Source organism: Doryrhamphus excisus, chromosome 16, assembly GCF_030265055.1.
Source record: "Doryrhamphus excisus isolate RoL2022-K1 chromosome 16, RoL_Dexc_1.0, whole genome shotgun sequence".
NCBI classification, from domain to species: domain Eukaryota; kingdom Metazoa; phylum Chordata; class Actinopteri; order Syngnathiformes; family Syngnathidae; genus Doryrhamphus; species Doryrhamphus excisus.
Genome location: NC_080481.1, coordinates 6,805,116 through 6,821,230, shown reverse-complemented (window position 1 = coordinate 6,821,230; position 16,115 = coordinate 6,805,116). Strand labels below are relative to the sequence as shown.

At 45.1% G+C, this 16,115-nt stretch overlaps 1 protein-coding gene across 13 annotated transcripts in view; it reads left to right on the top strand.

Moving 5' to 3' along the window:
• Window positions 1–603: 603 nt before the first annotated feature.
• Window positions 604–16,115, top strand: part of spega (striated muscle enriched protein kinase a) — a 31,656-nt gene continuing 16,144 nt past the window's right edge. Inside the window, exons 1-10 of one of the 13 annotated variants that reach the window (XM_058052022.1) lie at window positions 6,619–7,004; window positions 8,153–8,195; window positions 8,568–8,693; window positions 8,793–8,816; window positions 9,164–9,262; window positions 10,106–10,256; window positions 11,927–12,237; window positions 15,148–15,287; window positions 15,359–15,447; window positions 15,520–15,695. In XM_058052022.1, coding sequence (XP_057908005.1) covers window positions 8,690–8,693; window positions 8,793–8,816; window positions 9,164–9,262; window positions 10,106–10,256; window positions 11,927–12,237; window positions 15,148–15,287; window positions 15,359–15,447; window positions 15,520–15,695 — 994 coding nt within the window. In that variant the 5' untranslated portion in view covers window positions 6,619–7,004; window positions 8,153–8,195; window positions 8,568–8,689. Of the gene's footprint in view, window positions 1,070–3,085; window positions 3,283–6,617; window positions 7,005–8,152; window positions 8,196–8,567; window positions 8,823–9,163; window positions 9,263–10,105; window positions 10,257–11,093; window positions 11,838–11,926; window positions 12,238–15,147; window positions 15,288–15,358; window positions 15,448–15,519; window positions 15,696–16,115 lie in introns of those variants that run through there. The other 12 variants (XM_058052021.1, XM_058052025.1, XM_058052016.1 and 9 more) reach the window with 12 other exon arrangements.

Below are 16,115 nucleotides of genomic sequence, written 5' to 3'. Positions count from 1 at the left end.
TTAGCCTCAGCCTCAGCCTCAGCTTGATTGCTGTCAGACTTTTTGTGTATAAGATTGGTGGAACATTGGTTTCCTATGTTTGCCGATCCCCCAAATTTAAGGAAATTGCCGCTGGTTGATAAATCGATCGATCTTCTTTGGGTTTGTACCATGTACTTTATGATCTTGGATGAAAACCTCCTTGGGTCTTGTCGTCTCAGGACCTCACCCAACTCGTTGATGGGTCGTGGATTGGTCTTCCAGCATACCAATGACCCAAAACACGCAGCCAAGGCAACAACGCAATGGCTCAAGAAGAAACACATTAAGATCCTGGAGTGATCTAGCCAGTCTTTGCACCTTAATCCCATAGAAAGTCTGTGGACTGAGCTCAAACTTCAAGTTGTCAAGATCCAACCTCAAAACCTTCAGGTTTTGGAGGCTAAAAGAGAGGTCTGACCTACCCACAAGGGTTTCTCCATCAAGTACTAAGTGATGTTTATGCTTGTTATCAAATACTTTTTTCAAGCAATGTTCAAGTGTTTGTAAGTGAGTAAACCTCAGCGGGGGATCAAATAATATTTCAGATAACCTTGTAGTAAGGTCATATTGTCTGTGTTTCAGTTTCCTGCCAGGTCAATGAGGCCTCCAACGACTGCCGTCTACATATAACGTTCAGCCTTTTGAAGAGTAGGAATGGAATCCAAGATGGCAGAAGATACAGCATCCAGTCCCAATCTAAACATCCCCCTCAAGAGGGCCAAAGTCTCCAAAGATCAGGTTGTCCCAGACCAGGGGTGTCTAACGCAGGAGCCCAAGGCGCCAGTTTTCATCCGGAAACTCCGCAAGGCAGCAGTGGGAACAGGCTGTGACATCCGCCTGAGGGTTTCAGTGGCGGGTTTTCCCAGACCGTCTCTCACCTGGTACCACAATGACACAATCCTGCCTCCCTCGGAAGCCCAAGACTCAGGAGGGCTGTGGATACGCGACTGCCGTACGCGGGATGCTGGCTTGTACACCTGTGTGGCCGCCAATGAGCTGGGGAAGGCGAGCTGCAGCGCCATCCTTGCTATCATGGACCTTGGAGAAGGTAATTATCTCTTGACTTGACTCTCTTTCAGGTTGTGTATGTTAACAATCAAGCCATGGAATATGAACTCTATTGATATTTCTTTCGTCCCAGTGTGTCTGTGGCCCAGTTGCACCTCCAAAATTAGCAGGTGAGAGATAAATCGGATCCTTTTCCTGTGCAGCCAGCTCACACGGTGTGAATGGTATTAAAGCGACTCCATGTGGAGGTCTTGGTTGATGTAATTGTCATGTGACCTGGGCCGTTAGATGCAGCAAAACAAACCAGAGTTAATTATTATTCAACCTCAAACCTGTCGCATCAACGTCTTAGATCTTGGTTCCCTGGGTATCTATGACCTCCTGTAACACCCCTCCCCCCCTGCAGTTATTTGTGGCACGGTATGTGCCGCGCTGGCCTGGGGGGCGCTTGGAGCTCTGATGTGTGGCTGCGTCTCCGATTGCACAAGCAGACATCAGGGATAATTATAGCAGCACCACGGTCAAAATGCGGTGCTGTCACACTCAATCACAGTCATCGTGATGAAAGCAAGATGGAGATTGTGGGGGCTGGGCTGGCGGATATGTGTATTTGTGTGTGACCCCATGTGTGTGTGGCGTACATTTTAGTGCCTTTTTCTATAAGGAGACTCTCCTCGGTTGCGACTGTGTCACATTTGGCATTTGGATATCAAACAAGCGTGTGATGTTGCACATTCTGGCGTCATACGTGATGTCCTTTGCCTGACTGCCTGATGTAGCCCCACCCTCTGTCCCATTTGTACCAAATCACAACAAGAGAAGGTTTGTCACCACGGTCTTCATACATACAAAGCAGTGGTTCTCAACTGGCTTGGCTGAGGAACCCATATCACCCCCTAATGAAAAGCGGCGACACAAATTCTTGATGTTTCTTTGCTAAAATTTGTCAAATTTCTCATTGGACTTTCCAAAGTCGCTCATAAACATGGCGCCCATAAACATGGCACGCAGTCTTGCAGTGTTGTTTCAAGCGAACAGCACAGACAAGAAGGCAAGGTGCATTCATGGACATCAGATAATTACATTATTTTCCCATCCATCTATCCATTTTCTATATTGCTTGTCCTCACTAGTGTCACAGGTAAGCTGGAGTCTATGTATATTACAATCTTTGCATGATTTTTCTTTTTGCTCCAACAAAGATCCCCCAGTTGAGAATCACAGCATTAAAGACAAAGGATGTCCTGTATTATCGGCTGATATCAGCTGGATAGCCACTCATATCAGTCATATCTGTTGTTCTAATGTCAAAGCTTTCTAGCTCAGCTCAGGACAGGAATATATCATTTACAGAGACTGTAAAGCACTGCCAGGGAGGAGTAAGGTATCTTCTAGACATACTTCTAATCTAATACCACACCTCAGGAAGACTCACTCTGAGTCACACACAGTTAGGGTACCGACAGCAAAATGAGAAGCAACAGATCCGTGCTCTTTCAGACCACTTTATACTTGCACTGATTGTATTAGTCCAGAGTTTCATATTTTGCATGATTTGATTTGATTTTTTATTGGAGGATCCGTACATAGAGTGTATGGATCCTGAAATCCAACAACACTACAATGCCTTAATGACCTGTTGTGAAGCGCGAGTGACTTTAAGAAATGATTGTGTCAGCTCCTTCATCCAGATTACAGAACCACACATTTAACATTACTGTTGCACACTGTCCAAAAATACAACAACAGTATGGATGTCAACATAGAGGCGTAGATGGTGATGGCAAAAAGGTTACGTCATCAAACCCCCAGTAGTGTAATAACTAAATACTTGACCTGGGCCAGCTCGAGCCACATGAGTTTCAGAACCCCAACCACCCTGGGTCAGACGAGTGATCCAGCAGAGGACGGCAGAGGCTGCGGTGTGTGTAAATCTCGTCCTGCAGCAGGAGGGGGCTGGTTCTCGTGTTGAGGGTGGAGGTGTGTGCAGAGGGAAAGTCCGGTGCAACGGCAAAAAGCTGGAGTCAAAGTTTGGACAGGTGTCCGAGGAGAACGGGTCATGGGTTGAGGAGAGACAAGGGAGTGTTGTGGTTGCTGTGGGCTCAGACTGGAAGTTCTAGTGGACTTCAGGAGGAGCCGTTGAGTTTGTGTCTGGAGGGGAAGCCATGCTGAGGCGAGAACTGTTGGACGCTCGTAAGGCGTTGAAGAGTGTGAGAGGGGACGCCAGTGGGTCGAAGCGCAGGAAGCATCGAGGTGAGTTGAACTTGGGTTTTGTTCTTCTTTTTGGTCAAAGTTGTCCAAGTGGAACTGCCCAATTATGTCGAAAGAGTATCAATCAGTATTGGCATTTTCTATGATATTTTTCCGACCAAGGTTTGCTATCCAGCCTGCTTGCTGCTTCACATTCTCTACATGTTACATTCAAGTGGATTACAGAGTCATTAATTAGAGTCCTTCTTCTGACCAGGCAGCTGAGGCAACATCTTTGGGCGGCGTTCCCTTCTACGTGTCAGCTGGCATTTGGTCGGGATTAGATGTTAGGATCGGGTGGCTCGCCACGTGACACGAATTGAGTTGCTGCTGCTGATGAGTCTACACTCTGTCATTGGGAAAACTAAATCAGGTCACTGATAAAAATAATCTTTTGCACAAGATGGCCTTCATAGCATTTTACACATGTTCTTCTTTGCCTGGCATTTTTGCTTTACTTTAAAGTACTCATGGTGGTGGATGAAACCTTGATGTTTACGGTAAAGGTCGGCTTACGACATTTCATGGTAAATTAACTAATTAATTAATTTTTGGTAACAGTGCATGCCAGGGTTCCCCATGCGCTCTTCTATTGTAGAGTTGCATCATCACCTCTTTGTGCCTGGACAACGAGATCTGTAGGAGAAGATGTTATCCTTGGTTATCCTCATTACCATTTCATGTAGTTTTGTATCTGTGTACAATGTACAATCATACATTACAGCCTAGGAACAGAAGTCATTAGATAACCCAAGACCACCAGTATCTTCTTTGTAATTCATGGATTCTACGTTTGCAACATTTCTATATTCATGTCTTTGTCGGCATTCTGCTTAGTGCAATTTTCAGTGTCAATCAGTGTGGCATTACTACCCTACGGTCAAGCAAGACCTCCATTATTTTTGGATGAGCCACCCTCCTAAGCATAGCGCTGTGTACAGCAATTTCTGTGGGTCCTTCTTGAAACGTTCAAGATTGTTGTTGTTTGATGCTTGACCACAAACCGTATCTTCTTTGTGCTGCTGGAGGGGAAGATTTGGATGGTGATGCTGGCGCTTGGCTTGGGACGTCACAGCAGCTGATGTGTGTCAGGGATGCACTGCTGATGAAGCGGAGTGCCAGGAAGTCTTCCATCAAGGAAAACTGCATCCGTCATGCAATTGATCGCCCTTCCGGCCTTCTCATTGTTTTCGACTAATTAAACAGCACATTTCCCCTGTGAGGACTTTTTCTGCTGGCTCTTTTGCATCTCGGATTCGAAGTGGCCGTACAGTTTGTGGCTTTTAGGCCAAAAAATGTCCAAGCTGCCATCATTGCAGCCTTCTGATTGGATGGTAGTCTTGCAAGTCGTGTGATGATGGGTGTATTGATTCAGGGGCGTTTGAGCTGTTTCTAGGGGGTGTATCGTGTATCATGCTAAAGCATTTGTATTGATTGCTGCGCTCCACCGCCTCTCACCGCTGATGGATGGAGGAGGAGAGCGAGGCGGGAGATGACTGAAGAAGTTGAGCTGCTCCTCCAATGCCTCTGTTCTCCCCATGGACTTAATCTAGAATAAGAGCTTTCCAAAGGATGTGTCACGTTGGGGGTAATGAATAGCGGCGAAATGACCACTTTTCTCATTGCTTGAGTGACTCCTGATTCATGAGCAGAGTAAATCTCATGCATGAATGTGTTTCTTACGTGGCCGTAAACAGCGACATGCCTCGCTTGTTTCCATTGGCAAGCCCATTGCAGAGGAGCCTATGTGCTTACGGCTTATTTTAGGCTCTTTTAACGAAGGAAGAGAATGTGTGGAAAGCACAGATGGGTTCGAAGGAAGTCTCAGCATGTGAGAAGAAATGGGGATGGGGACGGGGGAGGGGGAGATGGTGGTAAATTGGATTTCTGGTTTACGGAGTATGAAGGGAATGAGTCAGGGAGCAGATATGCGGAATGGAAAGTATGGAAGATGAAGGAGGAAGAAGGTTGAGGGAAATTTGTACGAGGAATGGAAAGATGAAGGCAAGGTGGGGAATGAAGGTAGATGAAAGGGAACAGTACAATGAAGGTCAAAGGGAAGGATGGCATGACGTTGGAGGGGGCATGATGATATATATACCACTGTATGTATGAATTTTACAAAAAAATGTTAAAATTAAATCAATTAAAATAAAATAATAATAATAAAATTATAATTAAAATAATAATTGTAATAAGTTAAAATTAAAAGGGGTAGGCATTTATAAAAGGGGTAGGCATTTATAAGCTTTTGCTTCAGCCTACTCCGTTTGGGCTTGGGATCAGATAGTTGAATACAAATGTAAATAATGGAAAGTTATATTTTGATTGATGTAAGATATGCACTGTAATGATTCATATATTTGCCCAAATAAAGGAAATAATAATAATAATAATAATAATTTGTACTTTAATCCCTCATTTACCACGGTTAGTTGGTGATAAGTGAGTTTCCGCCAAATAGGATCCTTATTTATAAATCAAATATTTTGTAGTTAGAGCATAGAAAACCTGTGAACAACCGTCTAAATACAGTTTTGACATTATTAGAGCCCTCTAGACCTTTACACATATATTATCCAATACAATAGATATAATAATTTCAAATTAGCAATTTAAGGCATAAATGCAACTCAGGTGTGTTGCTGTAAATGTGTTCCGGTGCTAGGGGAGCTTTGGGGGGGACGGACAGGAAGTGACGTTGGGGGTTGGAATCATTATGTCAATGATTCAGTAAAAGCCTCCTGTTCCAGTTATCAAGTCTGGTGCTTGTGTGTCTCACCAAACATGACAGTAAGTTACACCTAGGGACCGTTGTAAAGTACTACTTTTCATCACAGTGTCTTTGAATGCATCTTCAGAATGCCTTCTTCTTATATTTTAGCCATTGTTCCATCGAAAATGCTTCATTTAAGCAAAAAAATACACAACAATTGCTTAAATTAGCATATGTTATAGGCAATATTCAACCCCAAACAGACGGTTTTGAAAAAGCGATAGCGTGAAGCTGCGAAATTGTAAATACAGTGGCAATTAAGGGGCGACTGTAGCCTACTTCCATTTCTCAAGGCTGGTAGGTCGGTCTTTACAATGCTGGTGCCAGCAACTCAAATAGTGTTTTTACTATTAATGTTCATATCAAAAAAGGAACATTCAGTTGTTTTGGGGAGGTTCCTCCTATAGAATTTTAAACCTGCAGTGGAGCACCTGTGACCCCTCCGGGTAAAAGGAAGAAATATCAGAAGAGGCTTCTGCCATTTTGGAGAAGATGTGTGACCCATGCGTCTCCGGCCCTCCCCCCTCTCTTATGTTTAGCCACTTCCATTCTGTCATGCCGTCCTCCCCGAACATCTCCTCCCTCCTCGGTCGCTCGCCACTGCTTCCTCTCTCCCCCTCCTCCTATTTTCCTCCAGAGCTGTCGCTCCTCATTTCCCCACCTCTAATGTGCTCCATCTGCTCGCACCCCTCCTCCTCTCGCCGAAATTTCGGGACGCTGCTCTCATCGGCGGTCGGATACGCTCTCAGACACAAAGACGCCTCCCACCGGCTCGCTCCTGAACCTTGCATGCGAGCATAAACACAGCTGAATCCCGTTTGGTGTTTTTCGCTTTCCATGCCACACCCTTGGCACTCCGGCTTTGTGCAAGCGCACGCATGCCACAGGTAATCTTGTCCCCTTGACAGGAAGCAGGATGAAGAAAATCTGGTCCAAGAAGAGATTTCAGGTGAGGCTGCTGCCAAAATGAACTAAACTTGTGATACTGATGTTTATCTGATGATGTGTTTACCTTTTGGGAGGTATTGCCACACCCGCCACCTGATAATGGGATGCTAATGAGATGATTATTTGGACACTTTTGGTGAAAAACTAGAGGAGAAATTCTTATTTCAGATCTGCTCTGAGTCATCATATTTTGTAGATATGGCAGCTGTAACACAGGAAATAACAAGGCATTCCTAAAGATGATGAAAGTGTGTCAGTGGGCTATGCTCCATGGCGACAACCGGGGCAGCTCGGATGATGTTTTGTTGTCTGTTCTTTCTCTTTGTGGCGCCAAAATGGCAGCATTGTGGTTGCGGCCACAAAGTGCGTGTTCTGATGCAGCTGCTTCCAGTTGATATGGTGATCACGACCAGCCGCCAGGCAACAGTTGCAAAAATATTCAGCCAATGAGAACACCAAAATGTGCAGGGGGAACCAAAATGACTCATGACATGTTTTTTTTTGGTTGCTTCTTTCCATCCACTGCAACACACTGAGTCATTGTGTGTTGCTCTCCATGGTACTGATTGACAGACCTGACATTTGATGACGTGATGGTCAGGGCTTGTAAATAACATAAACAGCAATAACGATCACAGACTATTTTCTATGCTGCTTATCGTCCTAGGGTCTGGGGAGTATGCTGGAGCCTATCCCAGCTGACACCCTGGACTGCTTGCACATGGAGACAAACAATCATTCACACTCACATTCAATGCATGTTGGAAACCCACACATGCACATGCAGAACATCCCAACCCAGATCTTCCAGATGCTAACCATTCGGCCACAGTGCGGCCATTGTTGCATCGAAAACAAGATATTTACAAACATCAGCTTTGGCGTTGGAAAACAGTTATTGACATTTTTGACTCTCTTCCGATATCCACTCCCTCTTTGTGTTTGGTTCATATTGATTTGGTGTATCTCCTCAATTAATCAAAACAACAAGCCACAGACTAATCGACCAAGGAAATAATAGTTAAATATTTGAACAGATAGTCTGATTGAGTAATAAGCATAAAGCAGCAGTTAGATGTTTTTGAGTGCCTCGCTAACCAATGATTGTTGCTGCTGAGTAACATTTAATTGTGCTCTGTCTTGTTGCAGAGAAGCGGCCATTCCACAAGGACATTTGGCAGATTCACCCATGGTGTGTTGTCATTACGAGCTTTTCTCTCATTGTATTCTATTCTGTCTACGTCAGCCTTTGAATTGCCACGGTAATGGCTCTCCATGCCGCTGCACATCGTCTGTGTCTGCCGTTAAGTGCCCACAACAAGAGTGGTTGGTAGTGTACGTCCTCCCCCACAATGCAATCCCTTTGCAATCATGCCTCTGCCTCTTGAGTGAACAGCCCCTTGGAGACACAGCGTGTGATAATTCGTCAATTTCAGAGTGAATTCTATGACTATGACTTCCATGCATCAGCATGTATCTGCAGCCTGGAAAACACACACACACACACACACACAGAGTTATTACTGTCAGATTGTTGATGTTGCATCGGCTTTCTTACTGTTAGGCCGACCTGCTGGAATTATCTAATCAGGATCTGGCTTGATGGGGCGCAGCTCAATGAGGTGTGACCGAGCGCTCTGACCAGTAGACATATCAGTCCGGCCAACCGCTGATTTTTAACCTCGAATGGGTACGAAGAGGATTGGTCGTGTGGGTGAGAGGGATGCTGGTTTCCATAGTAACGGTGCTCTCCCGTCTGCCCTCTCTTGCTGCCACTACGGAAGCGAAGTTTTTCGCTCCTGCCGAAAGCAAAGTTACGGTAAACCTGTCTCTTCTGATTCATGATTTGTCTGTTGTTGTTGTTTTTCTGCGGCTGGCATTTTTCTTTTTCCTCGTCCATGTTACTTGGATGTGGTTTCCTTCACAAATCCCCAAATGTTCCCATCTTTTTGTTTCTGTGTGGGTTTAAGGTGGTCTTTTGGGATTAAAAACAGGACGTTCGTAGCAGGCGACTGGATGCATGGAATATGTTCCCCTCCTCCGCATGGCTTCTTGTCATGCCCCCGCTTCAACCCATAAAAATCTCTCTGGGGAGCCTTCCTCCTCCGCCTCCTTCCCTTCTTGCCCCTCCCGTCATGTTCTGCCTTGTGTTTGTTCCAGACTCTGAGAACACAGAAGATGAGACTACAGAGCCCCAGATGGAACCCAAAGGAGGGGCAGGGAGGCACCAGGAAAAGGGCGCCCGGAGAAGACTTTCAGGTACTGATGCTGACAAACCCTGATACACTATAGAGTCACAATGTCATCTTGGAAATTCTTTTTTCATTCCTTTTTGATGTATGTAGAAAGAAATATAATTGAGTGACTCTAAAATCAAAAATAGAATGTGAAAAAATTAATTCCTGAATGAGCTGAACACCTTGACGATGGAGTGGCGTTAATTAATTAAGAATTGTGGAAGTTGGAAGAATTCTCAAGTTCAAAGGGAATTTATGCTGTCCAAAAAATAGAATTAGAGGAAAAGTGGGAATTTGGGGGGATGTGGAAAACTGTTATTCAGAAAAGTCTGAATATTCTGAATGAGATGAATGATTTGACTGCAGACGGTGTGAGGTGGTTGTGGAATGTAGACAAATGGAAACATTTGGAGGAAAATTACAAGTCCCGAATTATGTAAACATAAACAACATCCAATGCTACCCCGACTCCAGCTAACTGTTGTGGATTATTCAATCTTCCCACTCTTTCCTCCCAACCAGGCAGGCAGCAGGATGTCTGAATTTAGATCATAGATACTGTACTGACACCCTTCTCCACCTCCACCACAAACACACTTCCCTCACTAGTGCTTTGTCTTTGGCACCCACATTTTGAACTTGAAGAATATGCAATGAGGTCGGCGTAGGTGATCCATCATTTGTTTCCCTTCAAGAAGCCTACGGTCATCTTCACAGCATACGGAAGCAAGAAGGACTTGAGCTAAATTCGGGAATAAACACCTTTCCATACGCGTCTGTGAATATTCTCGTTCATCCCGGTAACCTGCGTCAAAACAAGCCATTAAAACGATCCTGATACTCATGAGTCTCTCTGTCCATCTAGGAGAGGGGGATCAGATGATGGACTATAACCCTGATGTTTCCGATCGCCGGTCCACGCTTCCAGGCTCTTATGATCCAATCGTAGAACGGGAGCTCCGGGCGCTGGGCTCTCGTCCACCGGGGCCAAACATGGACCCCACAAATCCATCCAGGCAAGCGCTTGGCAGCGGTCCCGCGGAGGGACCCCTGCCTGTCCGTCACCTGGGTGTTGAGCCGCTGATCCGGGCATCTCACGCTAACCTGGCGCGCCCCGTTCAGGGGTCAGAGGAAAGTGTTTCTGTAAGCAGCGACTACTACGGCAGCATGTTCAGCCTCTACCGGGGGAGAACATTCTCCATGCCCTTATAGAAGAGTCCAAAGTACCTTCAACCCCAAATTTGAAAAAGACGCTCAAGCCAAGCCACATTCTCCAGTCATCCCGTTAACATTACTGTGTATTCCTTTCATGGACTTTTCTTTGGCGCCACACTTTCCTTTGACTTGATGTTGCTGTGAGTTCCTCTTAACTCTTTCATGTTACACATGCACTGACATTTTTTATTGCACTGTGAGTTGACCTGCTGCACGCTATCTGGAGTCTCAAACACTTTTTACGCTTGCAGTGGCATGACTGGGTTGCTGGCCTTGATCCAAGTTATTATTAGCATGAACACAAATTTCTAATCGTGTGACTCATGGGCTTCCCTTTGAGGCATGACATTTTTTGTATTTGACGTTTTTAAAGTCAAGTAGTAATAATTTGCTGTTTTTTCCTTCACTTTACGACACTTAGAGTAGATTGTTGGCAGGTTCCTTTGAAGCCTTACATGTAATGTTACTGCTATGCCATCTTTGCTTGTCTGTTATGTGTCCCAGCTGAAAAAACTAGCAAATTTCAAGCGTATGGCTACAAAGTGACACAGACAGACCTTTGTTCCTTCCAAATCGTCTGGCATCTCTGCAGGAATCTAACTTCATGCCTCATTTCCCCTCAACCCTCATCCCTCCAGGACTCAAAACGATGAAGAATCATATGGGAGTCTCTCCCAGGAGCCCCCACACTCTAATTGGCCACCTCCCCTCACACACACACACCCCACCAAAGCCCCAAATCACAACCATGATGAACCCAGACATCCCGATGAGACACAGCAGGCATCTGACGCTAATAAGATCCTGCCATCCAAGTTGGCTCGTACTGGGCCCAACATCTTTGACAAGGTCCGGACTTTTGAGGAGCGAAGGTTGAGTGTTGATCTGCCGGATCTCGTTGGATCGGTTTCAGGGTTGGATCGCAGAGAAAAGGGCAAGGACGCCTCCCAAAAACGGACAGCCTTCAAGCAACGAGCCTCCTCTTTGGAGGACAACAAGAGCTACTCAAAGCGTGTTGAGAGTTACCAGAATAAGTTCACGGAGGAGCTAGAGAGGATTAAAAAGCTTGTCGGCAGAGGAAAAATAAAAAAGGCATATTCTACTGAGCAGCTGCCGCAAAAAGAGTCGCTGATGACGAGCAGGTTGGAGCCTATCCCTCCACAAGTGATTAAAAAGCTGGAGGCACGGCAAGCTTTGGAAGGAACACAGGCCCGGGAGCCTGGTAGACCACAAACTCTAGTTCCTGAAAAAGTTGGGCCAAGCCCAATGACAAATTACTCATCACAAGGAAGCACTGGGAATTTTAGAGTTGCCATGGAGACAGCACTAGTTCCCCAGTTGCCAGGGCAACCATTGACAACAGCCAAGACCAGACGCACCAGGTTTGGAGGGAATAATCTCTACTGATGAAGGTGTTAAAGAGAAGGCTCTAACTATAAAATGACTCCATTGTTTTTGTGTTTGAATGCAGGGAAAGCACACAGAACTCTCCCAACACTCCCACCTCAGCAGAACATCTATTTCCTCCAAGCAAGGACAAGGACAGATCCCTCAGTCCAACGGGAAAAAGAGCATCACCGGTCACAGTTAGGGAATCAGGGTCACAGTATCCAGCCAAACCGCCCAGGCTCACCCCGTCACCCACACCTTCCATCAGCCCCCACCTGAAGAGAAGGAAGGCCATTCCTACCATCCTGGTGGAAGATGAAACTGTAACCACGGAATATGGTGGGAGGAAAGAAGACAAACGTGGCAAACGCTGGATCGGTCACTCTGCAGAAGGTAAATCTCTCCTTTGTATGGTGTCACATGAGTGGTGTGGATGGAGAGGGGATTCATTTTAATAACATAGATTGACACATGGACATGGTCCACGATACCCCTGAAAGACTCTGAGGTCATGCTGACATGCACAATCTGCGACAACCCGGCTCCCCCAGTTTCAGCCCAGGAAGCACTTGAACTTTCTGTGGTGGGAATTTTCAGTGGCTGTCCTCCTCAGTGATGTGGATGAAGAAGTGAGGAAATTCTAAATGATCCCCCCGTGTGGTCAAGGCCGAGGGGCGGCAAGCATAGTCTGATGTACTGGTGTACTGGTATACTGGAATACTGGTGTACTGGTGTACTGCAGGCCAAGTGATGCGGGATCATATTGCGTGGCAGCTGTCAGCACGGCAGGCCGAGCATCCCGTAGGGCTGATCTCCAGTCAGATGAAGACTGAAGTCTTTTGAGTCAATTGTTGTCTACAGTTTTCTCTGTTATCCGCGCCTTGCAGCCGTTCAGTCTGTTTTTCTGTTGAAAAGCTCTTGTTAGTTGTCGACTGTTCGATGAAGTGATGCCCCAGACGCGGTTGATGTTGGAGCGCAACTATGGGACAAGTTTCATTGGCAAAAATGACGGTTGATCGCGGTGACAAAATGGCGAAGTGGTGCAGCGTTTGGTAAAAGTTGGTGCTATCGCAACATTGTCAAATACTCAGGGGTTTGAGAAACACCATGAAATTACTCATTGTGGCGCACGTAGGCACTCTGTTGTCTGATATTAGTAAGAAGCCTGCTCATTGCAGTGGCAGTTACCATGGCAACCCATGAATTCTTCAAAACCGGTTGAAAAGGCGGGTTTGCGCTTTCAAAGGAAGATCCCCTGAAAGTGTAGGACAGATCTCTTCAATGTAGAGATGATTGTAAACCAAATGTGTGTTTAGATTGTGCGCCCTGCTCATGCATGATGAACAGCCCTAGTTTGATACACAAATCCAATTCAGTGTTACCAGCAGCTTGAGCCTGTGTTGCCATATTAGGCCACTGAGTCCACCTTGTCTGAGTATTTTTAGCCACCCTCTTCTTGAGGGTAATTGCACTCTGCCTTGTGTTTGTGTTTGGAGCCTTTTATCTCACTAGATGTTCACCAAGCAGTGTAATCTGAAAGCGCAGGAAGCAGCACGCCTCCAACAGCTTTGTTTCTAATTTTTAATCACTTTTCAAGATCAATATAACTTGCACAAGAGGCAGCAGCAGTGTGGGCGTCACAATGTCGGGAACGTTGGAGGCTTTGTGCACTGGGAGCAGGCTTGGATGCGCGCAGCAGCGGCTTTGTAAGAGTTGGCAGGTTTACATGCTAAATACCCCAAGGAGTATTCATCCCCTGCAGACACAGCTCAGAGAGCTGGCTCTTGGTAGGTTGTTGCATTTCAGTTACATTTTAATTCTTCTATTTCATAACCAAAGATACGCTGGTCTGCTTTGTTTTTGTACTCTTATTCATTGTTGCATCCAGTTGGGCAAAGACACTTTGTAAAGTTGGAATAAAGGGACACAATCTTGTTTGTGTTGCTCCTATAAGGACTGGTTGAAATTGCTAGTGTAAGCCAATACTACATATGTACATCCATTTGAAATAGTATCATCAACGTCATATCTGAGTCATACTTGGATGGAATTCACATAGTATGACTGCAATGCCAATATGACTAATTTAATCTGAGAGGCAATAGCCAATCCAAACATGCTATTCCATTTGTACCCCAAAGTGAAGTATTGAAACAGTGAAGCCAGTTCCTTTATTTTTGCTGTGGACATTTAGGTTTGACATTTATTTGACATCTGACATTCATTTCAAGGTACAGTAACCCCTCATTTATTGTGGCAGTAGGATTCCTTATTCATTAATGGAATATTTTCATAGTTAGAGCATGGAAAGCCTGTTTCCCACCTTCTAAGTGCATTTAACATTAGTAGATATGAAATAACACAAAATAAGTGATATAAGACAGCAATAAGACTCACATTGGAGGAATTCCTTGTTGTTCCTTTTTATACTTCCAGTTTCTGTACCGTACTGCCTGTGGTGGTTATTGTCTCATCAATGTCTCATCAATGTCCAGTGTAGAATACAGTACTACGTATCACAACACGTCTTTGAATGCGTCTTCTGGATGCCTTATATTTTGGATTTTACTGTAATTACGTCAGTATTGGATGGACATAGAAGACAGCACTTTTTGGTTTGAAACCACTGTCACCTGAGCAAAGGTGCTGGAATTGTGTATTTTGCCACATTGTGTACTGACCAATGACTCTATCTGATTGACATTTGGTTGTTATCCACCCATACACAACACAATGCAGTCAAACACAGGGAAAACCCATTGATGGAATAAGCAATGCAATCAGACGGCATCAGAAACACCCGTCAGTCACATGTTGTTTCAAATCAAATAGATGTAAATGAGTCCCAGCAGAAATGTGACGTACTATCAGATAAAGCATAACTGGGCAGTGCCAACTCAGTGTAAAACCAGTTAAGGTGAAGGCCCACTGCTTTGGCCCAGACAACCTTGAACAGAGCGTGTGAAACCAAGGCAGGGTACCATCCAGCTGTAAATGAATTCTGATGCAGGAGTCCAGACATGACGTCTACTGTGGAGTGCTGTGGGAATAAGTGAGTTACTGGGTCAGGGATTAAGGGATTCATTCATTATTTGCAGTGTGCACTGCACACGTCAGCTTTGGTTATTTTCCTCCACCAAGGTGAGCACTTGCATAATAGTGACTGGACATATTTGAAGCTGATTAGGACATAATTAGTCAAATCAACAAACTGTGGCCTTTTCATGAACCCAATTAGCCAATAAATAGCAGCATGATTGAAATTTAAATGAGATCCTAACTCATCATCTTATGTATTTCCAGAGCCATGCAGGAGCCCTGGAAGCCCCGCCCACCTTTCAGATAAGGTGAACATGAGCCTAAAAGAGGAGGCGATGGAACTTGTTGGAGGAGCTCCTGCTCCGACTAAAAGTGTCAACTTCAAGGAGCCCCCCTATTTCCAGGTGGGAGAGTCGCTGAGCTGAAAGAAATGCACAGGAAATCTGAACAGTGATGAATTGTATATCTTCAAAAGGCGGCGCCGTGTGACCAATTGGTGACGGAGGGCCAGGATGTTGTCATCTCGGTGAACGTCGCAGGGCAGCCGAAACCTACGGTTCACTGGTAGGATGTTGTGTGGAAAGGACAATGGCTGGGTTTCATTCCCTGACCACTTTGTGTTTTTTTATGACACAGGCTGAAGGACAATGTTTCAGTGAAGACAGCAGGACGCTTCTCCATGCAGGAGACAGAAGGTGGGTCCACCGAGATGAAAATCACCTCAGCAAAGAGGTCAGACGCGGGGCTGTACGTCTGCAAGGTTGTCAACCAGTATGGAGTAAAACAAGAGGAGTGCAGAGTGGAGGTCAAAGGTGAGCCATCCTAAATCGGCTTTCCATTGATGTGCGGTGAGGTTTGTGGCTGGTGAGGCACTGACTCATTAAGAGGATAACAAAAGAGGAAAATACTTAGCTTTCCATTTATATAATCTATTATGAAATGAAAAAGTATTTATATATGAAGCACATTGAAAAGTTCTGATACTTTGTTGTAAAAGTATGATGGGTTTCTGGTCAACTTGGATATGTAATCCTCCATCTTGGCAGTCCAATACATTCATTCATTCAGCAGTGTGAAAAAACATCTTTTATGCATTTGACTTGCTGCTGTCCAGCTGGTTCTGCTGTAGAAAACAAAACACTGTCTTTTCCTCTCTATGGAAGGATGGCAGTGACAAGCACCTTCAGGATGAATCTAGTAAATGTGCAAATTCAGTGATTTTTACTTCAGAA